Source organism: Drosophila sulfurigaster, chromosome 3 (genome assembly GCF_023558435.1).
Source record: "Drosophila sulfurigaster albostrigata strain 15112-1811.04 chromosome 3, ASM2355843v2, whole genome shotgun sequence".
Taxonomy (NCBI): Eukaryota; Metazoa; Arthropoda; class Insecta; order Diptera; family Drosophilidae; genus Drosophila; species Drosophila sulfurigaster.
Genome location: NC_084883.1, coordinates 6,840,860 through 6,868,643, shown reverse-complemented (window position 1 = coordinate 6,868,643; position 27,784 = coordinate 6,840,860). Strand labels below are relative to the sequence as shown.

Below are 27,784 nucleotides of genomic sequence, written 5' to 3'. Positions count from 1 at the left end.
CAGCAATCGTATGCGAAGGCGCCAAGGCGAATGTTGCAACATACGCGGAACACGCGACGTATACGTAACGCTACAACGTGCCCCGTGCAGTTCGTGAGTTGAGGGCGCGCGCAAATAAAGGTCAATTAATGAAATCATTTGTCAGCGCACAGCGTGACAATAGACAAAGAATTGCGTGTTCGCACAGTCATTCAATTAGACAACAATGCAGACAACAAAACAAACGACGAAACAAAAACAATGTAACGTGTAAAAAATAAATACAGAGAAATGAAAAAGCAAAAGCAATAGTAATAAAAGAAAAGGAAAACTAAAAGGCAACCGCGTGCTGCGAAAATAAACAACCTGCACTGGAAATGCTCAGAGACTCCACCTCCGAATTGTGTTTGCAAGCATACTGGAAGTGCGTACACACATATACACACACAAACACACACACACACAGATGGGCAGACAGACACGCAGCTTCCAGGATGGTTGCGTGGGAAACTGCGAAGCTTCTGTGCGACATTCGACGTTCTTCGTTGGCCATCGACGCACGTGGCCCACGTAAAGTAACGGACTAAAGCTAACTAAGTCGTGTTTGCTCTCATTCCTCCTCCGTTTCCTCCCTCTCCTCCTCCTCCTCCATAGCTGCCTCTTTGTGTGCAGAACTTCGTGCGTGTGTCTGCGTGTGTGTGTGTGTGCGAATAATTCTTAAAGAAATAAAATTTGGCGTCAAGTCAAAACTAAGCGCAGCGTATAATCAGCCATAATTTCAAAACCAAAAACTCTGGCCCTCCTCAGACAGTTGCCAAGTAGTAATAAATGTGTCTACTATGTGTGTATGTGTGCGAGTGTGTGTGTAATTTCTAATTGAAATTAATGTGTGTCTTCGCCATGTAATTGAATGCTATGAAAAGCCCAATCATAAAATCCGAAAGTGTTATGCCATAGCTTGGCAGATAATGATAAGAGAACTTACAACTGAAAAACAAATTAAAAAGGACAGATATATGTAAATATATATCAGCACTTGAGCAGCATGGACAAAAACCAATTATCACAATTTTGTTTTTAATTTAAAGTTTGAAACTTATTCCTTTGAAATGTAAACGTTTAGTTTACATGCAAATGAAATGCAGTTCATTAAACTTTCTTGTGCTATCCAAATAATAGTAAAATGTAGATTTTGTAGACTACAAAACTTTATTTTCTATTTATTGAAAGTTGTTTTTATAACAAAAAAATTACTAAATGAAACTTTTTAGAATTTTATATTCGTCACATACGTGTATGTGATCCAAACCTCGAATACTTTATCAATTCTACTATACTTTTTCAATGTTTACTTAGGCCTTCAATATTATTCATCATATAAATGGATTTAATATTTATTATATATTTTATATTTTTTTTAATTATTTATTTTATTTGCTAACAACATAAATAGTAATTCAAAATTATTCATCAAATAGATGATGATTGGTTTTCTTTATTTGTTAACAACATAAATAGTAATTCAACATTATTCATCAAATAGATGGTGATTATCTGACAAATTGACAGCTGATCAATAATTTGCAGATGCATCTATAAATACTTGAGCGAATATGTTTTGTAGAAATTTGGGTCGAAGTCAATGTTAGAAACACAGCTCATCTGCTCAAGTGTCTGTAAAAACAAACAAACATGTGTTCATGCTGCTGACTGAACTGAACTGAACTAAACTGAGCCCTCGGGATATGAAAAACACTTACAACAGCTCTCAAAATCAAGAGAATTGCAATCACTGATACGAGTCTCAATGGTAAATGGTTTTGCATCATTTGCAGGTGAATTGCAATCGAATGCTAAGTGATTGCAGTCTATCAGCATGCGCAGAAAAAGGAAAAATACGATGAAATACAAAACTATGCGAGTCGAGAAGTAAACAAACTGCTGAATATTTGGCTACTAAGTGTGTACTGGCAGTTCTCTGTTGGCTACAAAAATGTTAAGATCATGTTCGATAATCGCTGAAATAACGAGACACTAGTCAAAACTCAATTGTGTATAATCGACAAGCAATAATTTAACACTCGCCAGTTACAAAAGACTCCCCCAAAGAATCCAAAACTGATAACCAACCATGCCCTTTGGACGCAAGTCACCTTTGGAGGCTCTCGCCCTGCCCGGCGTCATGCTTGCCTATAAGTACAGCCAGTTCCGGCAACGCCGTCGGGAGGCAGCTAGTCGACGTGTCACCGAACGGGAGCTCTCTGCGCTGCATCATAAAATTGTAAGTAAATCTCAAGCGAAAAATTTTTAAATACACTGACAAAAATAATATTACCGAAAGGTATTAAAATCCATGAATATTTTTAGAATATAAAATAGTAATATTTCTAAAAATTCAAAGTATTTTTAATATATTATTGGTGTGAAAATCACGCTTTGTGAGATGTCTGATTTGTTCAACTCTTCAATCACGATCACGACGGTTTAAATTATTCATTCGGAAGCACAGAGTCTGGTATAGAGAGTTGTCAAGAGAGATTTGTCAGAATAGATGAAAAACGCAAAGTTAATATGTGCGTGTAATCATTATTTAATAAACTTTATCGTTAAATTTAGCGAATCAAATTGTTTTCTCAGCATTGCATATAATTGTTGCTACTTCTACCTTAGAAACTTTTTCCAATTTATGATCTATAACATCATCAGTTTTTGTCTTGAGAAATCAGCAAGAATCAAGCGGCAAAAAGAACTAGCAAATTTTAATTTGTTAAATGTTATTTGGTCTCTTAGTTCAACTATTATTAAACAAATATAGAAAATTATTTGAATTCTTTTAGTATTCTAGCATTACATTTTCTTGTTTATCTAAATAATAAAATATTACCACTAAACATCAAACTTCATTAAGTGCTGCCCATTGCAAGACTCTATGCATTACTTTTCTTCAGTGTTTTCGCAGTTTTATGCTCCGCACATAAAACATGCAATAAAACCGAAGACCGATGTCCCGGGAAGCTTGCTTTTATCAAAGCTGCAGGCATCATTAGCTTTAGCTATGGCTTCAGTCATAACAACAACACAAGCAACAACTACAACAAGTCTCCTAAAAGCAGCCGAGCATTTAAGTGCCTACAAAAAAAGTGAAGGAGCAAAGCGAGTGCTCTGCTTTTGCTTCTGCTTCTGCTTCTGCTTATGTTGTTGATGTTTGTCGTTGTCCCTTTGACATTTTAAAACGCTTCCTGTTACGTTACGTTGTTGTTGCTGTTTTATTTGTTTTTTTTTTCTCCTTTTTTTGTGCTGACTTTGGTCTCCCATTTGACGACAGCAAATAGTTCGTAAAAATACGTATAAGAATCGCCAAAGGTGAGGTTTAGCTTCATTTTTACCATACACCAAAAAAAAAATCGTCGACCATAAAAAGTGCTCTAAATTGTGTGACATTTCGAATGTGTGTGGCACACATGTTATGTGGTTGTGTATAGAAAGTGTGAAATAATTTGCATATCAATGGTCTAATACTATACAACACATTTTCTTTATGCGCCATTTGCCACAGGATGTGATGAATTCAAATATTTAGTAAGATTTCAATTTGAATAATGTTGGCTAATACAATGAAACTTCCTCGATGGAAGACTCCATTAAGAAATCCCCTCCTAAGATATATCAATATAACTTTCCTGACTTTTGGACATAATTAAGCGAACTTGAACTAAAGACCTGACAGTATTAAGAGACTTGAATGAACATAATTATGTAAAAACTGAATAAACAACAAAAATTAAATCAAATTTCCCTGATAGATTTTGTACATAGAATAATAACTATATTCTACATGATACTGAAAATTTGGTTTTCAGTTTCTGTATCAGTTTTGTATAGGGAAAAACTCCTACTTACCAAGTTTTATTATTGCGGTATAATCATTTGGTATATTTTTAAATACTGTTTTGCTTTCATTAAAAATGGGAAGCGGGTATCTCACAGTCGAGCACACTTTACTTAAGCTTTCTTACTTGTTTAATTAGAATTTAATGTTATTTAGGAAAATGGGTATCGTGTATTTCACCGTCTGTAGTGTCGCATTTGTTTATTTTACTATACCCGCAGCCCATGGATTTATTACATTTTGTTCACGCCCACTTTTTCTTACACAAATTGTGAAACGTATTTTTAAAGCTAAATTCAAATATAACACAATAATAACTGCAGTGTTTGTGTTGTTATGTTATGTTTCCGGTATAATTATTTGGAATATATTAATAATATAATAATATCTCACAATCTCGAAAACTAAATTGTAGCTTTCTTACTTATTGGTATATTAATTTGGTATATGTTAACGATAATACCACTTGCGACTTTTTGCTTCTGTTGATAAATATTATGAAAATTATTGTTAAACCTTTTAAGTTTTGCAACTTTGGAAGATATTTTATAAAAATGTATACATTTTCAGCTGCTAGCTCAATAGTCCTTCAAAAAATACTACGTTATGTTCTAGTTGCTTGGACTTGTTATCAACAGCTCTATTCATAGACTTCTCTCTCGCGAAAGTCATATGCATATCGCAGAACAAGCTACTTGAAAGGAAAAACAAACATTTCTCGTTGCTCATTTACATGGCACTAGCAACAACAACAACTTGAGTAAAATGAACAACGCGACACTGGAAAATGCTAAGCTTACTTGAGATTTCGCAAGACTTGTTTGAAATTTATGACTTTCTTAAAGGCATAAGCATGAGGCACACACACACACACACACATACACAAGCACACTTCTACTTGTATAACAACAACTTGGCAATTGCGAATGCACAAAATACTTAAAAACTGAGCCCGTTCACTGTTTTGCATAAAATCTGACGCGTGACTGTAATTTCTTCAGGCGACCTTGAAAGCAACACCAACAGAACACACATATACATGCACACAGATACGCACACACACATACACGCACACATACGAGAAAGCTTTTATGTAACATTAAAAAAATAGAGAGAAAAATGGCGAGTTGCGTATTAAAATGCTTTTACAATTAAATGCGAAACTAAAATTGCCCTTTACCTGTCCGGCCTAACAATTAGGCTAATGCCGAGGGCCATGTGCCACTTTTTGGGGCCATCAAATGGATACCCAAATTTATGCGCAACGCCTCAAAGTGTACACAAATGAGGCAGCTTGGGAATGGTTCGTAGAAAGCTAGTTGAAATGCCAAATGGGATGTGAAAGGAGGCTTCTTTCTAGCCAAAACAGTTGGGTTCTTTACTGAACTGCCCATTTAATCAGCTGACGACGAGACGTGGCAAATGGGCTGGGCAAACAGTGTCCAGTTCAGCAGTGAGCTCATTATGGCTATCTAGATACTTATATCATAACGTTGGCCAGAATATCCCTCTGCTAGAAAAGTATATTTCGTTTTCCTGCTTGTAATGAAATCTTTCTAAGGTCACAAGCAGTAAATAAACAAATTTTTATTATATCTGCTTATCTGATTAACTTAAAATAACATACGTAACCAGATAATATGTTAATATACTTGCTTTTATGATTCATATTTGTCTGCTGTGCTGAAAATTGTTTTTCTTTTTATGGGCTTCACATATCCAACTTTAAAAATTGTAACCTTGAAAACTTGCTTGCTGTCCCACTAGAGACCACTTTCATAATGATATTCAATATAAATTCTGTCAAAATAAAACAGCAATTTGAGAAAGGCAAGACAATAACTTAAAAAGCGAGAGCTCGCAAGTGTCATTGCCGCTGTGCTGTTAATCCCCCAAAGTCTGAATCGTTGCGTATACGACATGTTGAGCTCTGTGACTGTCGCTTGACATGGCCTGAAATTTGTTGTTGGGATAGTAGTAGAGACGCAGCTGATTGCCAGCGTTCATGTTGTCTAATTAGGAGATGCTCATGCGAGATATGCATAAAAATGTACTGTTACACGCGGCGTATGCGCGATGTGTTATTAATGCTAACTCGCATAAAATATGATGAATATATGTGACGCCCAGTGTGTGTGCATCCTCGACGAAAGCCCTAGCCATTAAATGTTGATTAACTAAGGGGCGTGGGCGTGGCGTGGCGAGAGCGCTAAACGTTGCGAGGTGGGCAAGGCCTATCTGCCTACTTAAAAGCAGAACGCTGTCAAATGTTAACAAGCTACGGAATTTTATGTTTGCTAGTCGCGTGACATTGAAACATAAACAATCAGAGACAGAGAGAGGCAAACAAAAACAAATACAGCAACAACAACAACAAGAGCAGCAAGTAAAATAATAATAATAAAATACAAGAAACACGCTTCACACAAATATTTTCCATACATTCTTCGGACAGCTATAAAAGCCTGAAATTTATAATTTAGTTGAGCGGAAGTTGCAAAAAAACCACGAGGACTCGACTTGACATTGAAAATGGCCTGGAGAATTAATGATTTGCTCATTTCAAAGAATTGTCCTCGTCGCCTTTGACGAATTGCACACGAAAATTGTCGAGCCATCATTGCTGATTATTATTAGGCGTAGTTAAAAAATTGCTTCGTCCTATGCAATTTGCCAGTGGCCAGCTGAGCAGCAGTTGCTGCAGATGCTTTTATACAAGTCTTGCCAATAAATGACCACACAATTTGACTTGGCACCAGCCACTAGCCACTAGCCAGTTGCCAGTTGCCATTCAGCAGGCATTTTGGGCAAAAATAAGCTTAGTCATCCAAATGCCAAAGCATTTCCCAGGGCTTGGCCAGTGTCAAATGCGAGAGTATGTGTTCTGCGAGTATGTCCTAGGCCTTACCTTGCTTCGCCTCGCTTTTTTGTGGTCTGGTCTGGTCTGGTCCGGTGCACAGACAGTCAAATAAATCACACAAAGCGTTTGAAAATAATTTCGTTTTTAGTACCGACGTCCTCACATCTACTGCAAGCTCCGCCCGCATAGTTTTCCTAGAATGTAGTACAACGTTATAAATGCGATTTTGATGTCTCGCTTTGGGTCTTCAAGTGTTCTTTTTTTTCGTAGCTGTTTACGTAAGTCGCTGGCGCTTTTTAGCCAGGTTTTGGCAATAAAGCAGACTGAAGTTAGCCGTTTGACGGCTGCTGAACAGCAGACGCGAATAAATAAATCATTAAAATCAAACATTAATCAACTTGATGACCGTTAAACACGGTCTCTTTTGGCCGCGCCATGCGGTAAAACACACGCAAACTAAACCGGATATCCGCATGGCGGCCATTGCTTTGTTACCCAGCCAACGCCAAGTGGTTGAACCTTAGTGTCCTCTCATCACCGCCGCGTCGCACGCAACGCAGTCGCACAAAGGAGCATTTAACTTTACTTAAATGCTTCTGCACTGAGAGAACGTGCGCGAATGCCTTAAAATTCAGATGGCATATTATGCGTAATAAAAAATGTAATTTATTAATTGATTTTAATTGCACAATTAATCTATGAATTTAACATTAAGTTAATAATATAATTGCTTGCCATTTAGAAAACACTTTGAATGTATCTTGTGTCTTATTTCTGCGAGTGTAAAGTTTAAAATTGCGCTTTGATGACGCACTTTGTCGCTTTGTCGTCTACTCGCTTCCGTCTAGTGTAAAACTCACCACCTCTTCCCACTTCCCTCTCTTGGCACTTTTTGTGCAGCCCCTGCAATTAGAGTGCATTAAACTTTAGTGTTTACGCACCGAGTTCAAGTTGCAGACATTTTTGTGTTGTGTTGCTGTTGTTGTTGCCATGGTTTCATTGTTGAATTCCTTTCACAATCGACTTCGCCATCGACTTTGACTTCACGTGCTGCACTCGACGCGCGAATATAAAAAAGGATTACACCCCATGCCTCCTCGTCGACTCCTTGGCCTCGTCAACGCCCGCTCTCATAGCTGGGTGTGGCAATGCATTAGCACAACTCACGCGATGTCTGGGCCATTATATCGTAGTATATATAAGTATAACACGTATAGCACATATCCATATGAACATGCTCGTTGTGCAATTGTTGTTGTGCATTTACTTTAATTGCATTGATTGGAGAGTTTAGTGTGGGTCCTGGCGGTCCTCTAAAATGTACTGCACTGAATGGCGTTTCCAAGGCGTGTTAAGAATCATTCCTGATAAGTTTGCTATGTGACATGATTTGTTAAGTGTGCTTCTAAGCAAAGCGTTCGAAACGATTGCCTTCTGACTACGTTCAGCACTTTTGGGAGGTATTTAGTAGCGTTGAGTCGTTCACAAACGAAAGAGCACCAATGAACTATTCAGTAAAGTGAGCAAATAAGTTCATGTTCATCATTCTTTGTTGTTAAGTTGTTCAATTTTGTTTTTCAGTTTGTTCCTGTTCAATGTTTAGATAAAATACGTAAAAAATCGAAAGATTAGCGAAATGGAACGAACGAATTGAACTACTGAACTAAGTTCACTAATTACAAATGAACAAACAAACTTATTTAGTCAATTTAACGGACTTTATACAGCACTACATAGTATTAAGTTCCGTTGCCTGCTTTCACGTGATTCAAATATAAAGCTTGTCTTGCCTGCCTTTTTTGAAAGCACTAAAATTAAATAAAAACATTTCTAACTGCGAACTTAAACTTTTCTGTTGCCATTTGCATTGTTAACTTAAACCAAACAAAATCAGTTCCATTTTATCTATTCGGTTTTCATTCTCTTGTAGCATATTGTTCGTTTCTGTCTTTTTCTGCCAAGCAAAATACAATCTGTTGTGGTAGATGTTCCCCGTTGGGCTGTCGTTTCATTATGCGCTGCAAGTTTAAAGCCACAAAAGTTGCAGCTATCGTTTAGGGCAGCATTGACAATATCGCCATATAACTCAAGCCTGCTGCACAAACTTTTCCTGTATAACAGAAACTCTACTCAGAATACCCTGTGAAACGATTGATTCTCAACTGATATTGAAATTCGATTCTAACAACGAAAATTAATTAAAAAATAAATCATTAAATTGAATTACATAATACAAATAACGTTATATTATATTGGCTTTATAGTTTAGAATTAGAAAATCTCTACAATGTATCCTACCTTACTCAGCTCAACTTATCACAGAGACTCCTAGGGTATTGAAAATCGTTGAGAAAAAGTTTACACAAAAGTAAAAGCTTGGAGTAAAAATAACAGGAAAATGTCATAAATTTGCAATGTACGCCGCCGCAATGCCCGGAAATAGGAGACGCGAAATTGGAAAAGCGCCCGCAAACCTACAAACACACACACACACACACACACACATACCCACAGCCACCCATTTTTGTAAAATGCAGAACAATAGCTGTGTACAACTTGATTTTCTTTTTTTTTTGGTTGCTTTACAAAAAATAACAAAAATGCGTTTGCTTTAGTTGGTTTTCTGTATGTTCCCCCAGCTTTGGTCCAAAGCCACATTTCAATTAAATCTATGGTTGTGTCTGCCAAAAGCAAAGAATCGAGCTACCATCGCGTTGGAGACAATTGTTTTAAATGGGATGAGCCCAACGCCTACGGAAGATTCACTTTGAGCTGCGCCCCAAAGTAGGCAACACTTTAGAGTTTTTGTTTCACTCGCGGTCCATTTAAAAGCTATTAATGCTGACAGTTGCTGTCTTTATGCAGCACTTGTCACACAAGAGCACACTTTTAACTTGTTGAGGTGGCGTCGATGTTCTCACCCCACCAGCTACTGCAATTCATCGTTTGCTACATGACTCAACACGCCACATGGCTGCCCCTAAATGCACGGCAACTGCACATACACAAAAAAAGCAAACACCACATACTCATTCTATACGTGAATTACAATTCAGGCTTTGCTTTTAGCAAGCCCCTTTCATATACCTCAGCTTTGCCTTTTACAACTTTAAAATATGCAATTTGCTGAGTCACACAGCTAACTAAGTTAACTAGTATATCATTTACACTCCGGTCCCGTTTCGTCACCTCCCCCTGGCTCTATCAGTCACTCTCACTCTTCCTGTCAACTGCTTTTCAATGAATGAACCAAAATGGCATCGCAGCGGCAATTTACACTTTTCACTTGCTCGTTGTATGTGCTAAAAGCCATAATTACGCTTGATGAGGCTGCTCTATATGTATGTGTATAAGTGTTTGTGTGAGAGTGTGTGTGTCGCGTATAAGTTGTACGTATGAATGTGTGTGTGCTGTCTGGTTGGCAAATTTGACACTTTTGTCGCAAATTTCTATGGTTGCACTTTAGTTTGCAGTCTGAATGTATGTGTGTGTGTGAGCAGCCTGTAAAGCCCACATTGTCATTGTCATTTATGTTGCTGTTGCTGTTGCTGTTGCTGTTGCTGTTGTTGTGCTGTCATTGTTGAGTATGCTGTTAGTTGGACTTAGTTTGCAATTAGCCAGCCTGCCTATTGATAAATAACAGCAACAGTGGGCAATAAATAGCATGAACAAAATGTATTATAAATGTTATATTGTCAATTTGAAAAGGTTCACTTGTTAAGTAATACTTACCAAACATTTTACAATGTAAGGCACCTGATATTTAAATTTCAAATATGCATTATTAAAATTATTACATAATAAGCATAAGTTTACTAAATTAAATTTCTTTTAGTGTTAATTATTAAGTAAAGTGCTTTATTGAAATATAAAAATTTTAGTATATTTCTTAAAATACAAATAAAAAGAAAAAAAAACAAATTTTTGGAATTTTTTTATTGTTCTGCAATCATTTTGCACTACTCAACACTTAACTATGTTATTTTTAGCGCTAAATAACTCTAAAATGAATCATTACTTCATTACTTATTCAACATTTAAAGTAAGAAAATATCGATAGGAGAAGGAATAAATTATTGAATCGCTACTAAAGCGCTACTTGTGAGTGATCCACAATTAGGTAATAACTAATAAACTTTTTAACAACTAAATATAACAAAGGAAAATAAATAAAAATAACACTTTTCAACAAGTTAAAATATTATTTTTTTTAGTTATTAGAATATATATAATATTAATATATATGTGTATAAAAATATTTGCAAGAATTATATTTAATTAATATTTTTCGTGACACGAAACTGTCTAAAATATGCGTTCTGAACACAATTAACATTGGTTCTTTCCCATTAAGGACTTCAATTAGGCGGCATATACATACATAGATTTGTATGTTGATATGGTTTTAGGTAGTTAATTGGATTTTAATGTTGGCAGCAATTAGAACGTTCTAATTGCAGCCAGAGAGTAGCCTTTATTTAAACTCTGTCTCCTCCTGGTCTCTCGCCTCGGTCGTTTTAAACATAGTTGCTGTCCGCAGTTAGCTTAAGCTTCTTGATGTCCGCCAATATATAGAGCTATATAAATAGAGTTACGTTCTGTGTGACATGAAAAGCATATTAAATGCAATAAATTCACTTAGCGACAACATCGCATAGACATACACAGCTATACCAACATACATGGATATATGTATCCATAAAGGCATATGAGAATGCTGTCACGTAAATGTAATATATGCAATTTTCATGACAATACTCCGCCCGCATGTATGCAACAAATAGGCACACAGACAAGAAATATGGCACACAAACAAAAACTAAGAGAGAGTAAAAGAGAGAGTGAGATAGAGATAGAGGCTTCTGGATGCATACTCGTTGAATAACTTAATGGAATTGTTTATCGTCTTGCTTTCACTTACTCATCCTCCATCAGATGCTCTCGCTCGCTCACTATTCTTATGCACACCCATTGAAGGCAAAATGCATTAGAGGCCCAAGCACCAAGTACAGCACAGTAGCTCAATGCAACAATGCTGAAGGCTTTCTAAGGAGATATTCTGTAAATAAATATACGAATAATGCAATCAACAGCAGTTGTGTAAATGTTGTGAAAGAATGTTTGTTTAATAAATTCCTAGAAAATTAATAAACAAACTAAGTAAAACAGCTTGTTGGTTTTCTGTAAAACAGGTTCGTTTATTTTTATACTAAATTAATAGAATTACTTAATATAAATATTAATATATAATAAAGAAGGGTAACATTTTCATATTAATATCTATTTAATATATTTTTTAATAATTTATGTTTTTCGGAATGTTATTTCTCATATCGATTGCACACAATCGACTAAGTTATCGATTCCTAATTTCTTCCTTTTTTTATCTTACCTAATGATTACTTAATTTAAGTGATGACTTTAAGTTTTGTTTGGTGCTTAAAGACTATCAGATAATGAAATAAAGTGAAGCAACACTTTAATACAAATACATATTTTTAAATTGTTAAGATATATAAAATTAAACATAAAAATAATTCTCTAATAATTCTAATACATTTAATCATTATTCAGTTCTATGAAACGCAGCTAGAATGCCTTTGATTATTGAATTTTTTCGAACTACAGTTAAACCTTAGGTTAGCAATAGCATGCAGGTAACACATAAAAGTGACGACGAAAGCCAAAGCGCAAATCCCTATCGATTTAATTAATTTTGTGAACCCTCGTCGGATCGAGGGCATTGCTATTAAAATGTAAACTTCAAAATAAACACTCGATGTCAGATTGACTGACTAAACAACTGACTAACAGGCTGAGTTAAGTAATACTTCCAAACTCATGTTTTGATTAGCCTACTTTTAGGTGTCAAAACGTCTGACACACTTATCATCGCCAACGACGAGAAAAAAAGTATTAAATTTCACGAGAGTTGAGCTATAAATAAGTTATGGATACAAGCCAAATAAGAGGAGGAAACGACAGCAATAGCAAAAACAACAATCAATTTGAACATCAATCAATCAATCAAGCAGTCAGTCAGTCTGGCTGTAAAGTGGCAGCTCGATCTCAATGCTCCCACGTCCGAGACTCCGTATTCCAAATTCCAATTCCATACCCTCAGAAGGTGCCCAAACAGCTCATTAGGCAACGCCCATGAGTCAGCGTGTCCTGCACGTCTATGTCCCATGTGAGTAAGCCACGTCCATGTGTGTGGGCTGCGGACTGTGTTCGCTTATCAGTCCGTTAGTCAGTTTCATTTTGCACGTGCCTGTCTTGTTTATAAGCTATTGTCATTTGCGACACGGTCGTGGCATGCCACACAGCAATAGCGAAGGTACCCAGACCCCAGCCTTAGACCGAGAACGAGAACGAGAACGATAATCATAAGCACAACTCTCACTCCATTGGCCTACTTAACGGGCGCTTCCATTGCTGGCCACAACTCGACCACAAGCCTGCAAGTTCTGCTGCCGCATATAATTGATATAGCAGTTAGCTAACAAATAAGGAACCTCACAAATCAAACGACTCAACGACTGTACTCGAGCATGCTTGGAATTGTGGTAGCTTAAGTAAATTAATTTGATTTCTCAATAAGCAAATTGTGCTTATAAATAACATTAATTTGCTTCCAATCACAGGCTGTAATGCATTTTCCTTCGGCTTTTGCTTTTTGCCTAGCAATCAGACGATTTTAATTTGAGCCCGCATTTAATATTATTTGCATGACCCTCGTCACAGACACGTTTTAGTTTTAGCAGTGACTCAAGCCAAAAAACCAAAAAAAAACTACAACCCAAGTAATTTAATTTAGTTGCCCGAAAGCCGAAAGAAAGCTAAATAACTATAAACTTTTCGAATACTCTACCAAATAATTATAAATTATTCACAAAACCAAACTATGTTTATATAAAAATATACTTAAACAAAATGAAGCTGATGAACTCTGAAAGTAACTTAAAGCATTTGAAGTGTAAAATTCCTTATGCCCTTTTTGTTAGGGTGTTGAATAACCAAATGTGACATGCAAAGTGCTTTGGGCAGCGACGATGACGCAACGGGAAACCTTAGAAAGCAAAAGGCAGCTGGAAATGAAGAAACAAAAAAATAACAAAAATATACATATAAAATTAAGTATACGCCCCAAGGGCAACCAGCAAAAATATTTGTACTTCGGTCAGGCCAAAAGAAAACACACACAACAGAAATTCGCCAAAGCCAAGACTCGATACTATCCCCAAATCGCAAGCGTAATTAAAACCTGATTAATTAATAACGCTGCGAGCGCTGCGAGAGGTTGCACAATAACAAATTCCAAATTGCTTATTAGCCACCTGAACGCTCCTCACAAAATGCAAGCGCCTATAATTATGGTGAAAAAAAGAAAGAAATGAATAAAAAACAACAACAACAACAACAACAAGAAAAAGCCACAAGCATTGCAGACCGGCAGGATGTGCGCCATAATGTGCAATGAGCTGAGGCAGCAGGCGATTTTCAACTCATTTCATAGGCCATCGCTTAACGAGCGGAAGCCGCGGCAAGTTCCAAAGTGTGGCGAGGGATGGAAAATGAAGCCAGTTCTTTGCCACGTGTGTATTGATGCCACCTACGTATGAGTGAATGTGTGTGTGTATGTGTGTGTGTGTGTGAATTCGCCTGTGATGTGTGTTGCATTATTAATGAGAACTTTGGCTCATGCCTCACAAATGCTTCGTTGCAGATTTGCAAACATCGACGAACGACGCAAGTCACACGTGACAGCTTTACTGCAGTTGCAGCGCCACTTTAAAGCGGCAGTTGTAGTTGCAGTTGCAACAACAACATCACCTAGAACAGTTAGCGTTTGCAACATTTTTGCAGTTTTGACTGCTGGGCAAATATAATCCGTTCCATTTGAATGATTTGTGAATTTTCTTTGCCAACTCTGCTTCAAATTTTACTGGGTCAGCACTAAGGAAGAAAAAAGCTGTGGAGCAAACGATGAAACGAGGTAGCTGGCATCTGAAAGCCTCATCGAATTTATATTTTATGTAGCAGGTGCCGCCATTGCGAATGACTCTAAAATTGCTGATGAAGGATGTAAATATTCTTGAAAATCGATACAAGCCTGCGAGGAAGGAAATAAAATCAACTTGTTTATTTTACGGCTACTTTTACGGCATTCAAAAGAGCATCGATATTTAAGAGAAGAAGCATTTGCTGAAGAAATATTTCTTGATATTAAATCGAGAAATGCTTTAATAGTTGGCTATACCGAGTTTAGACTGGGCTGAATCATAGAAATTTCCGTTAAGTAGAACGTTCCGCTTTTTAAATGCCCTCAGTGATGCACAAATTATTAAATTGTTAATTTCCGGTTGTTGTTTCTATTGCTATTCTTCTTTCTGAGTTTACCTCTTCTATCCCTAAACAGCTCTTCACGTGATGCGGTAATAGAACTGCATCATTAAAGTAGATTAGTATTAGAATGTGTTGTAAATCATAATTAGCATAAAACAAACTTACAAATACGTTCTATAAGTTCATTATATATATTTAAAACTAAATCGATATTGTGTATTTTGTTTGAAAACTGATATGGACAATTAAATAGAATGTTAGTCAATAAACCCATAAAAACTGTAGTCAAGTGCATACTACAAAGAATTTTAGACAAGTGACACTTGAGCAACGAAAAAGTATTCATAACAGTCCAATTCCCATTCAAGCTACTTAAGTGCTGCCACTGAAGAAACGCCCAATAAAACAGCTTATGTTTAATACTATTTGCTTTTTATGTGCGAAAAAGTGAATAGAGAACAAAGAAACGCTGCTTACGTGCTAACAATACTTATAAGACAGATCACAAGAGAACTTACAACAACTTACATAAGTTACAACTACGACTACGAGTTACAACTACTACAACTAGAGAGTTAACTGTGGGGAACCTTCAACTTTGCGTAAGTGAACGTCCAAAATCACGCAGCTCACATAAATCTCGTGTTGAAAGGGCGTCTGAGGAGGAGTCGAAGGAGCATGATGAAAAGATAGACACTGAATGGAGGGAAGGAGGTGCAGTTTCCGTCTGGTTGTTTTCGACATTTTGTCACGTCAATGCGATGTTGTTGCTCAGCATGTTGTTGTCATCCTCCTGCAGATCCCTTGTGGTATTCACTGGCATTTTATACGAGATGGGCAGCTGGGGCGCAGTGGATGCTGCTCCTGGGCTCTGCCTGTGCCTGCCAAATGGCTTGGCATCGTTCGTCTCCAGATAAAACTTGCCGCGCAGTCTGTCAAGTAGTTGACATAAATGTGTCAAAGTCGCTTCCATATATATCGCCTTAAACTCACCTCGGATCTGCGCCGTAGCCCATGTAGGCACGTTCGTAGCCAGTGCCGCAGTTGGCAACATTTTGCGATGGCTCACAGCGTTCGCTGGGAAAGGCCAAAGGTTGCTGGATGCTCTCCTCAAAGTACTCCCAAGCTCGCTGATGACTGCAGCCAACTACAATGAGAATCAAGTATTATTCCCGATAACATTTGACTTTACGCTGCACTCACTAATAATGTTCAACCAGCGATTGTTAGCGATCTCCTGGCGCGCACAGCCCGGCTGCAAAGGTCGCCCGCCATTCGGGTAGAAGTCCGCATGTCCCATGGCCGTGGGATTGCCCAGAATGCCGCCATCAGTGTGTATGACATCCACGAAGCGAGCATCCTTTGGACTCAGTCGGCGATTGGAACTGTTGCCCTCGAAGAGCGGCAATGCCGGATCCAATGCCGTAATCCTAGTCAGCTTGATGCCCCACTCCTGCAGCTGCTTGCCAGCAAAACCTGCCACCTCGGCGCCCAGGCTGAAACCAATCAAATGAATATGCTTCACGGCATACCCACTGGTCACCAGATAGCGCAGGAAGCGGGCCAGATAGCGTGCCGTCACGGGTAGATTCTCCACAGCATTGGAGTACCAGGGCACTGTCACCATGGCGCTCCAGTCGACGAGTATCACATTGTAGTTACCGCGCCGCAGAAAAGCTGTGGCGAAAGCAAAAGGATGCTAAGTGCTAAGTGTGTGTTGACAGCGCCTGAGGCATTATGAGCTACCAACCATCCTTTAGCTGCTGACTGCTCTGCTTATCCCCGGTGGCCGACTCAGAGAAGCCGTGTAGATAGATGGCCAGCGGGTAATTGAAATTGAAATTGCTTCGCGCCAGTCGCGCCTCATCGCTCAGTTGTAGCTGCTGTGGCGCGTTGCGGTTTTTTCTGCAAAATGTTGCATCAAAAATGATCCACTAAATATGCATGAGATGCCAGCCAGCACTCACCTTGTGTATAACAGAAACTTGATGTCCTCACGTTCGCGTATCGTGCAGCAGCTGCTGCAGCTGCCACGCGGTGCGGCACTGTAGAAGATTGGAGAGCCCGCTGCAAGCAACGCAATTAGAAGCTTCAGAAGATGCGAATATTTGATTGAAAAATTTGCAATTTAGCATGTGAAAATGTGTGAGAAATACCTGTAATTATTTAGAGCTAGCTAATTGTGTTATTAACGAGCTAATAAGCTAAGCCACAGCAACAACAACAATGGCTTCGAATAAAACCAACTCCAAATGAAACCAGTCAAGCGTCGCTTTGCTTGGCTTAGCCGTGAACTTGAATCATATACATTTTTTTTGTGTTTGTGGCCACCATAAAAAACACAAGCGACAACAGCAACAAAAGCAATAACAATAACAACGCTGACAGCTAAAACCAGCAGCACGTGACGTATACGCAGCGTGTTACGTCTTTGCAGTCACTCTGTATGTTAAAGTACACAAAGGCCGAAAGCTAATGAACTGCGACAACTTGTGCATACTCTTTGTAAGCATACTCGAAAACTAGCTCGTTATGGTAATTTAATTTGATGACTACAAATTGAAATTCAAATACTTTGCGAAACATGGCAACAAGAAATATGTAAAATTTATATATTGGATTTGGCTATTTATAAATAGAAAAGGGAAGAAGCGTATTATAACTTTATGCCTGTAGGAAATATATGTAACACACATATACCTCTATGAATGAAGTATTATACCAATATACCAAAAATAACGTTCTGTATGTTTCAGTATTTTTACGGTTTTATTTGATATATTTTAAGAATAAGTAATACCCTAAAAAAAAGATTAATGATAAATAAATAAGGAATAGAAAAATTTTTAATGATTTATTTACGAAAATTGCAAGATAAAAATATAAATTTTAAACAATTCAAAGTGATATTCTAATTTAACAATTAAATTAAATTTTAAGCCAACATTTTTATTTTCAAATTTTCTTTTTAATTGCTTACCAAGTTAAATCTTTAGTTTAAAATCAAATTTTTATTTGTCATTATTATAATTATCTTCACAACAATAATAATTTCTTCAATTAAAATGTTCGTCGAATTTATAAATAATATGATTTAACAAGCATTAGCTCCACTGTATTAATTAAAAGTCCGCAAATTGAGTTACTATCAAGCTATTCTCGCTGTCAATATGTTCAATAAAACTCTGTAATGGGAGGCGGGGCACTAGGTCAACAATGCAAAGTCAATGACATCGCAGTTACTGCATATGAATGTTTTCCTCTTGCTTTTTGTTTTGCTACACAAGTTTAGCGTTGATTTTGAATTGATTCCACTTGATGAGATGCCAAATGGTAGCAACTAAAGTACAACAATAATAATATCACGACCTTCGGCAAGGACAAATTAGTTTGCAGCTTATGGTTTGGTCAACACTTTCCGTTTCGCGGTTCAGACTCAATTTTATGTATGTAGTTTAAATATCTTTTATTTATGTAAATTTACTACCAGTTTTTTTTTGCTTTGTTGCTGGCTGCAGAGCGGAAGACTTTTTACCTTATGCTTATGTTAAGTATGTTTTTTTTTGTCGTAGTTGTTGTTGTTAGTTTTCTTTATTTTGTTTTGTTCACTTTTGCTTCCACATTTGCGTCACGTTGTGCATTTTATTTAATTATTACGTTGTTAACTTGTTGTTGTTAATTTAAATGTGTTTTAATTTTTTGGCTCGCACTTATATAACAGCCTTTTTTGTACTCGTTCTTTAATGAATTATCACATCGTTATATGACAGATTTATATACGAATAAAGATTCTTGATATGATTTGTTATGGCATTGATGCGACGGAGCTATCAAAATGATGTTAATAATGAAGACTGCAGTTGAAGGAAGAAATGACAGATGATATATTTGATTAAACTGATCATTAACTACTGTTTTTAAGTAATGATGACATAAATATATAAGTACTATTTGGTAGTAATCAATTTTAAATAGAGTCATTTATCTTTCAATATTTAATGCGCTGAATTTTGCAAACTCTTTTTGAGCGGCAACTTGGCCCATATTTTATATAAACCTGACATCAATCGAGCGAAGGTAAATAACTCAGCCTTGAATTGTTGTACAACTTAATACAAGTACGTCGATCAGTTGTGCCATTGTTCAATCGGTTGCCGGGTCGGTGCCAATGAGACCTTACTTCATGGCTCAGTAAGCTCTCAAGCCCAAAGCAAATTCATGCATCAAATGTCAACAATATATCCACATGTCTTATCCACAAACAGATCTTGCACTATTATTTACAACCAACCCACAACACCTTGAACTTATGAACAAATTTGGAACTAAAAGCAAAAGTAAACATTTTTTGATAGCAAGAAAAGCAACAGCTTAGTGCTAAGTTATGATAACAAGCGCTAATTGTCGAAGAACACAAGAAAAGGTCTGGGACCACAACCATGTTATATGTTCAAACACAAACTTACCGAGCAAAAATGTAAAGACATTGCACAATGTTGAGGCAGTTGGTAAAATCATTGCAAATTCAACTTGAAGTTATATTTATCACCGGTTTGTTGATTTGTATCAGGCAGGGCCAGTTGATATAGACGTTCAATGAACTTCACACATTAACAAAATCGCAAAATATATATCGCACTTTGATAACTATTTAAATTTCGTATTTGATTTTGATAGACGCTTCCGCATTGGCAGAGCAATAAAACAAACAGCAATAACACATTCACTCTTATTTGGGTGCCGCCTTTCGCATTTACTTTGGCATTACCGACAACAACGCTCTGTTCTGGCCGAGTTCCGTAGACGAACTGAACGCCGCAGCTCAAGCTGCTGGCTGGGAACGTTGCCTAGAAGTTGTCGAGTTTCGCGTTGTCTTATCGTGTTGTATGCGTAATGCTTGTTGACTGTCGTCGGCTGCCGTCAGTCGTCTGTCCGTCTGTTTGATAAATCAATTCGCACGACCCTATGCCAAAAACAAAAGACTGAGGCAACGAACTTGATCGCCAAGTGTTCCGCCTCCAACATGTGCCAAATATTTAGATTAGCTAATCATGCATGCCAACCATTCGTTCGCAATTGCTGGACACATTTAAGGGACGCAGTAGGCGGGCGACAAATCGTAAAATTGTATTTTAATTTCCTCATGTCGCGCGCCTGTCGCCTGCAAAGCATACAAATTTAGTCAACTACTCAGAAGATCCCCGGGAGTAATTACAGTATAGGGCCGATAACCACATAGCTGTCTCAGACTCAGCGAAACTGTTCATTATTTTCTGGTTGACGAGCCAGATGGAGTTGCGGTAAGATAAGATCACTTTTATGTTCGTATAGAAACTACTAAGCGAAGGAGATGTGGGTCACCCTGGAGTGGACAGAATGGAAATTAAATTAGTTTCAAAAACATTAAAGTAGTTAAGTAAAATATACAGCTCCGAAATAAAAATATTAATTCTTTCAAAATTGCTACGCAATAAACAATAATCACCGGCTTAACATAGCATCACAATTTAACTTTTACTACATTAAAATAAAAAAAAAATATAAATAATACTAGACAAAAAAGAACAATATATAAATTAAAGGTTTTCGTAATTTCACAAGTGTATATAAAAAAATACATAAATGTTAAAAAATACTATAAATTAAATATAGAATACAATTTGAATTCCTTTTTTTAAATTTAAATTGAATAAACAGTAAAATTATAAAGATACAATACACAATTATTGCTATAATTAAGTGTATATGGCTAGTTCAAAAATTTCTCTAAATAACTGAAGCAAAGTGACAAATTTAATCGCACCTGAACTTTCTTTCAAAAACAAAGCTCAGAATCTAACATAGCTTTATGTTTCAACAATATTGATTAAAAATATTAATTTAATTGAATTATTGACAATTCAATTATTGATTATTAACTTAAGACTGGAATGTTTTGTATTTTCTACGGTGTATAACTTCCAGCCTGCTCACCTTGACCGAATGCTGACTTTTGGGTTTCATTATGCCAATAAAATGCTCTCAGTTTCAACAGCTAGTGATGCTTATCGCCTTTCGTTGACCGACACCACCAGCAACAAGTCGGAACAACACCAACAGCAACAGTGAAAATACATATTTATACACTCAAACATACTTGTGTATACTAGTATTTATGCTTCAACCGATTCTGAGTCTGACCATCCTCAGTGCCGGGCTCTTCTCTGGTTGCGGGTCAATTAGTGAGGCGACGAGTTTAGCATTTTGAGCGCATTAATCATTCAAAATCATTTAGCAAAGTTGCGGGCGTGCAATTTAGCGGTTATGGGTGTATTGTTAAAGCTGCTTGATTTATGCAAAGATTGAATCTGATGTTGAATCTCAATCTGGCAAAGATAAGTAGTCGGAGCAGTCAGGGTCGTAATGATGCACAGTCTACGACTGCGAGTAAATGCCATGCAGTTTGGCATTCGAAACTCGATTGCGATGCGAGAAACCTCAACTCAGTTGTAAAATTAATATCTAATTGGCAATTGCAAATGCGCTTGTATAATATTGGGCACCTTGAGCCTAGCGCTTATGCTGTTGGCCATGAAAGCCGCCAAGTGCAAGGTCCATTCTGCAAAAGTTCTAGTCCATATGTTGCTCTGAAACCCGTCGAACAACTTTAGCTTGAGTCATAGCGCGTTCTTTTACGACTTCCTCGAACCTTGAAAATTGATGACGATCTTAAAAGTACATTGCACAGCAATAATGCAATTGTTTATCAACGATTTAAATACAAGCACGAGCTATCTACAGTTGTTTAAAATTAAAACCGGCAACTCATACAACAATAATACATAATAAAAAGTTGCTGAATCACAACACTTAATGACCCACAAAGCAACAAACAACAAACAATAATAACTGTCAAGACTGTTGAATGAAACAATTCTTAAAAATTGAATAAAATAGCCTTTGGTCTCGATGAAATTATAATAAAAAAGAGTCTGAGGTCGAACACCCACCCAGTTGCAAATATAAACAAATGCAAACAATAAAGCGAACTGACCTGCGCCATTGGCCAATTCTCATTTCAGCTCAGTTCAGTTTATTATCAATCGAAGCTGACAACACAAATCGCACAAAATCAGCCATCAAACTGACTTGAAAGAGGCTAATTTGCATACCATATAAATACAGTTAGTCAATACGCAGATTGTTCGTTGCATTAATTATTTATCCAAATTGTCAATATGAAAATCTCAATTTTATTGACTCCAATAAACAGTGTTATATTTATAGGCATGCCAAACGGCTTCTGACTGCGTCCTTGGCCAGCCATCAAATTGCCTCCGTTTGTAATGCGGTTTCATAAAGTGTTTTATATTCACATTATATTGCCAATATATTTGTGCTATAATTAATGGCATGAGGAAATTAGATTAACACTTGAGCAATAAATCAGCACATAGGAAATTTGAAGACCAAAAAATGTTCCCACAATAATTATTCAGTTTGATCTTAAAAAGTTGAATACTCAGTTTGTAAAAAAGTGTAGCATACTTTTAAACAGACTACTAATATTCCTTACGTGAGCTGAAGACACAGCTAGTCAATGGATTTTAATAGTTAAAAAGTATTGCATACTTTCAGGCCGAAATTAATCACTATCAATACTTATGAATACTTATTTGAACTTGCAGGACAAGCTGTTGAGTAAGCTGGAAGAGGAGAGCGAACCGGATCCTCCAACCTCACAGGAGGATGAGTGTGTCATCTGCATCAACGCACGTGCCACAATGCAGACATCGCCCTGTGGCCATCGAGTAGTCTGTCGTCGCTGCTTCGTCAAGACCATACAGAGCGCGGTGGCCCAGCGATTGCTGCCACTGCGATGCGTGATCTGCAGGGCACGGGTGAACAGACTAACGTCATCATCGGGCAGCTGGCGCATACAGGAATCAGCCAGTAGCTACTCCATGGGTGCCAAAAGCTGGGCCTCAGCGGGCGTGCACGCCGGCGGCGTGATCACCTCGGCCAGCTCCTACTCCATGAACGATGCGCACAGCGAGCACCATGCATTCCATCAGCCAACGTTGCACACGTCTGCCGCTGCTCGTCATCACTATGCAGCGCCACGTGGCGCCCATGGTCGGGTGTCGCAATCGGACAGCCTTTACTCGATGAGCTCGACAGGCTCAGCGGGATCGAGTCTGTCGGGTTACTCGCATTATTCCAAGACGTCTTCCATATCGAGCAGCGGACCCTGCTCGCCCGCCTCGCCAGCGGCGATAACCGGGACAGCTGCTAGTGCCAATCACCTGGCGCCACCATCGCCCAATGCACACCATCATCAGCATCATAATCAGCATCAGTTGATCTCACCCTCTGGCTCCTCCTCGTGTTCCTCGGCCAGCGTTGGCTCGCTTTCGCCGCGTGACACTGGTGCCCATCATTCCCATCATGGGGGCTGCCCCAGCGGTTGCTCTGGCGCAGTGCCACGTAAACCGCTGCACATGCTTAGCAATTCCACCTCCGCCTCTGCCTCAACATCCTCATCCAGCAGCAGCAGTGGCAGCGGAAGTGGTAGTGGTAGCGGCGCCATGACGCCGTTGCCCACCCATACCTATCCAGGGCGGCGACACGTGAAGAGCCGCCTGCTGGATCTCCAGAATCGACTGCCACCCATCAAGGAGTTTCGCAGTCCTGCCAAAGTGCCACATCCTTCGCCCGTGCACGTCAGTAATCCACGTTTTCGGTGAGTACAGCAAAATGATCAACGATCCGTTCCTCAATAATTTCAAGAATTATTTCACAGCTACGCCTCGTATACGAAGTCAAGCGGCCATGAGCTGGCACCGCTGCTGCGTGAATCGGCATCGCCGCCTCCTCCACGTCGGCCCAGTCCTATGAATATACAATTGAGCTGCACGGCATTAGCACCGCCGCCACTCAAAGCGGGCGGCGCCAAGATTTGCCCGGTAACCTCCAAGAATTCGCTGCCCAAAAATGCCTATGTGATGCCCAAGGATAAGAAGCCCCAAAGTGCGGGAGGAGCAGCCAATAGCAAGGCGCCAGGTAGCAGAAGCGCACCATTGGGTGGCAGCAACAGTTCCGCATCGAAGGTCACATCTGCAGGTGCGTCGGGGAGCTCTGGCGTCAGCTCTGTCGCCGCGGGTGGCAACTGCAAACCACATTCGAGCGCTTCCAGTCGCAGTTTTCCCTTATTCTCTAACAGCAGCAATAGCAGCAGTAAGTTGATCTCGTTGCCTGATAGATGGCGCCAGGGATGCCAGAAATTAATTAAGTTCCGCTCGACAATTTTACAGAAGAGAAAGCGGACAACAAGAAGAACGAGTCTATGGAGCGCAAGAAGAAGGAGGAGAAGCTCAAGATGAAAGCTGAAAAGGAAGCCAGAAAGGTAACGCCATCACTCTTCCACTCACTTAATCAGTGCATAGCTCTATCTTGCTTTCACATGCTGTTATGCGACTTTATTGTTTTGCCACCAGGGGGCGCCACACGGCGCCCATTCGCATTGTTTGTAATTGGCCTCGTTTGCTTCCGCTGCCTGCAAAGTTTTTCATTAAACGTGGGCCGAGCGCGTCTTTTGTGCTGCGGGGCATAAATTTCAACAACCCACCGTCTCATCCCCCTCCTATCTCCACAATCCATAGAGGGTGGTGCTGGGAATTGCTGGTGCAAAACAAAAAGCAACTCATAATCCGCAACCTCTTTTTGCATTTGATGCACTTTTTAAGCTTTCTATTTATTGCATGTTAAACAAGCAAACATTCCGTAATCACAGGCAGACACTTCTAAATACTCTAGGAAAAACTTTGAAATTCAAAATTTTATTCATTAGGAAATAATTTAAAGTTGTCTATTTATAATCATTTCGTTTTTACTATTCATAGACGAGAGAATTAGGATGTGTTTATTATTAGCAGATCTTTTTTCCACTATGTGGAATAAAATTTATCCTTGGTACCAAAATAAACTTTAATTCAAATTAAAGTACAGAGAGAAACTCTATTCAGTTTTACACCTTAAAAATAGAATTACGTCATTTCATTTATAAGAAGTGAATGGACCCGCTTCTAGAGTAGATATCATAATCCAACTAAAATAAGGAAAATAAACTTTTAATATTCGCTTCATTTCATGACAGGAGGAGAAACGGTTGGCCAAGGAGGAGGAGCGTATGGCCAAAATACTTGCAAAGGAGGAGAAGAAACGCGGCAAGAAGGAAGCTAAGGAGCTATTATTGGCTAACGACGGCAATAATAAGAAATAAAGTTAATTAATGTGCAATGTTTAAGTCATAAGAAAGAAAAGAAGAATATATTGCATATGTATTATATCAGAGAAACACAAACACACACTAACACATGCATACATACCATAAGTAACGAGCTTGATTGTATTTATGAATATTTGTTTAATTATCCGTATAAGTAATATGAATAAATTAATTTTCTCAACACAAGAACTAACTTAAAAGATGAAACACAAACAAAAAATTGTTTTTTAGTACAACACATTTAAAGAACAAATTTTTTGTTGTTTTCTTTAATAGTTTTATTTTTATTAATATCTCAAAAATATATTTCATCAACTTTCGTGACTCTGCTTAGATACAGAGTCTCATAAAAAGTTACACTATTTTATAAAATAATTTTTGAATATCATTAATACGAGAAAACTCTCATCTGTCTCATAATTTGAAAGGTTGTTTTTAAAAAACATAGTATGTACGAATAATGAATAATATGTAAACAGTTTAAGCAGTTTAAAGTTTAAACAGATTCTAAACTTAAGATTCAAGTTATACAATGAAACAAATAGAATTCGTTTCATTCAATGATTTCTTCAATGCCTAATAGATTTTAATACCAAACCAAATCGTATCTGATATGAAACAGAAGCTATATAGCAAATGGGAGCACCAATAATCGGGTTATACTTATGTACTTAAGAACTCTTTGATCCAATAAAAAAGTATTTAGAGAACGTTAACAAATTGTTGAAAGATTCTAAAGTAGTTTTCATATACCTAAACTATATATTACTTAATTACAAACATATATATACTATACTATATTATGTATTGTACTACAACTACAACATCTATATCTATAGAATCTATATTGGAAACAGTTCAGATGCAAACGTAAGCAATGTGTATTAATAATTGTTTTCGAAAAACATTCCCAACCAAATAAAGACAAAGTTATTTAGTTAGATCTGTGTCAGATCCGATGATCCATTTTTGGTCTTTGCTTCTTGTTGCTCCTTTCGTTTTAGGCATTTATTAAATACCTTGGCGAAACTGTACGGCAAATCAGCACGACAATTGAGATTGCCCAACTTATGCAGTGCTCCGAAGTCCTTGCAATTGATCAGATCATCGCCATTGCAATCTTGGCCATATTTATGCATATAATTCTGAATCGTATTCGCGGCACAGTACGGATCATTCACGCAGTTGATAAAAGCTGCTCTTGGTAACACAAACTAAGGATACGGATTGATTGATAGCTGAATGAACTTACCATCCACGGACAGAGAAGTGTCGTTGGGCAGCGTCAACTGGCCTGCCTCGATCCAGAAGCCCAAGGTTATCCGAAAGATGCCACACGCCCCATTCACACAAATCTTTGAGGCATTGCAACCGGTCTGCGTCTCGCATAGACACTCCAGGCAGTCTTCCGTGACGGGTTTGTTTACAACTAAGCGAAAATACATTGAAGGAGGGTGCAGAGGAAGTTGTTGTTGTTTAGCACATTCTATTGAAATCGTCGAATTCTATTGAAATCGATATACTTAGTATATAAACTAGCGAGTACTGCAGCGAAGCTTATTCACATTATCATAATAATAGACTAGATAATGTGTCTAGCAATAATTATCCCACTCTACCGCCGCACAGTGATACGCAATGCAATAAACTAAGATTAAATTAAATTTAACCAACTTAAGTAGTACTAAACTAATCGAAAAGAAATTTAATGAAACATGTAAGAAAGCTAGAGTCAAGTCTATCAAAATAGAACATTTACCGAACAAATACTAAAATATACGATATTGCATTGCACTGCATTAAAAATATACCACAGAGTACTCAATATACCAGGTTGTCGACCAAAGCTACCAAGATCGGACAGCAGCAGACAGACTGATTAAAACTTTATGGAAATCACTCCTTTTGCCTTTTACATGCATTTCCTGAAGTCAAAAGCAATAATAATCTTCTAGGGTTAGAAAATATTTGACATAAAAAAAAAATTAAATAAGATCCAAAAATTAAATAATTTATTTTGTAAAAAAAAAAAAAATATAATACAACATGAAAATAACTAATATTCTACAATGTTGTAATTAAATAGGTTTAAATTAAATCCAATCAAATCCAAATTTTCCGCGATAGACAATCTAAATTGTAAAATCCCTTACCATCCTGTGCTGTGACTCCTCTCCAAATACATAGGAAACTCCACAATCCAAGGAAACTAAACAACAAAATGGGACGATAGGCAACCATATTAATCAACTTTCGATTAACCGAACTCGATTTTTGAAAAGCTCCGAGATGCAGCCTTCCCTATGCTGGAAGCACAACTGAGCCAAGTAAACAGATGTTAAGATTTTAAATGCAGCACTAACTGGAAATGCGGAACTTCATATACTACTTAGTAGTGTTAGTAGTGAAAACTATATTCTATGCAGCCAATCGAGCGTACTTT

The 27,784-nt window shown here is 37.8% G+C and overlaps 3 protein-coding genes and 1 long non-coding RNA gene across 6 annotated transcripts; 1 reads left to right on the top strand and 3 right to left on the bottom strand.

Annotated features, from left to right (window-relative positions):
* Window positions 1-26,232, top strand: LOC133842684 (protein dissatisfaction). Of its 3 annotated transcripts, none has more exons than XM_062275885.1 (6): window positions 1-120; window positions 1,815-2,260; window positions 22,742-23,796; window positions 23,857-24,290; window positions 24,368-24,459; window positions 25,210-26,232. In XM_062275885.1, the coding sequence occupies exons 2-6, from the start codon at window positions 2,111-2,113 to the stop codon at window positions 25,333-25,335; spliced, it is 1,857 nt and encodes a 618-aa protein (XP_062131869.1). In that variant the 5' UTR covers window positions 1-120; window positions 1,815-2,110; the 3' UTR covers window positions 25,336-26,232. The 3 variants fall into 3 exon arrangements, with proteins under 3 accessions (XP_062131869.1, XP_062131870.1, XP_062131868.1); XM_062275886.1 differs by lacking the exon at window positions 1-120 and adding an exon at window positions 136-403; XM_062275884.1 differs by lacking the exon at window positions 1-120 and adding an exon at window positions 518-554.
* On the bottom strand, window positions 7,374-8,337 carry LOC133845292 (uncharacterized). Its single transcript, XR_009894724.1, has 2 exons — window positions 7,688-8,337; window positions 7,374-7,631 (listed from the first exon to the last, which is right to left on the bottom strand). It is a non-coding gene; the product is annotated as an uncharacterized LOC133845292 (long non-coding RNA).
* Window positions 15,485-19,886, bottom strand: LOC133844763 (pancreatic lipase-related protein 2). Its single transcript, XM_062278965.1, has 6 exons — window positions 19,541-19,886; window positions 17,042-17,141; window positions 16,825-16,979; window positions 16,278-16,751; window positions 16,068-16,221; window positions 15,485-16,006 (listed from the first exon to the last, which is right to left on the bottom strand). The coding sequence occupies exons 1-6, from the start codon at window positions 19,590-19,592 to the stop codon at window positions 15,823-15,825; spliced, it is 1,119 nt and encodes a 372-aa protein (XP_062134949.1). The 5' UTR covers window positions 19,593-19,886; the 3' UTR covers window positions 15,485-15,822.
* LOC133842686 (lysozyme 2) lies at window positions 25,741-27,598 on the bottom strand. Its single transcript, XM_062275887.1, has 3 exons — window positions 27,495-27,598; window positions 26,594-26,770; window positions 25,741-26,536 (listed from the first exon to the last, which is right to left on the bottom strand). Exons 1-3 carry the CDS (start codon window positions 27,580-27,582, stop codon window positions 26,280-26,282), a joined length of 522 nt encoding a protein of 173 aa, XP_062131871.1. The 5' UTR covers window positions 27,583-27,598; the 3' UTR covers window positions 25,741-26,279.
* Between the last annotated feature and the right edge of the window lie 186 nt (window positions 27,599-27,784).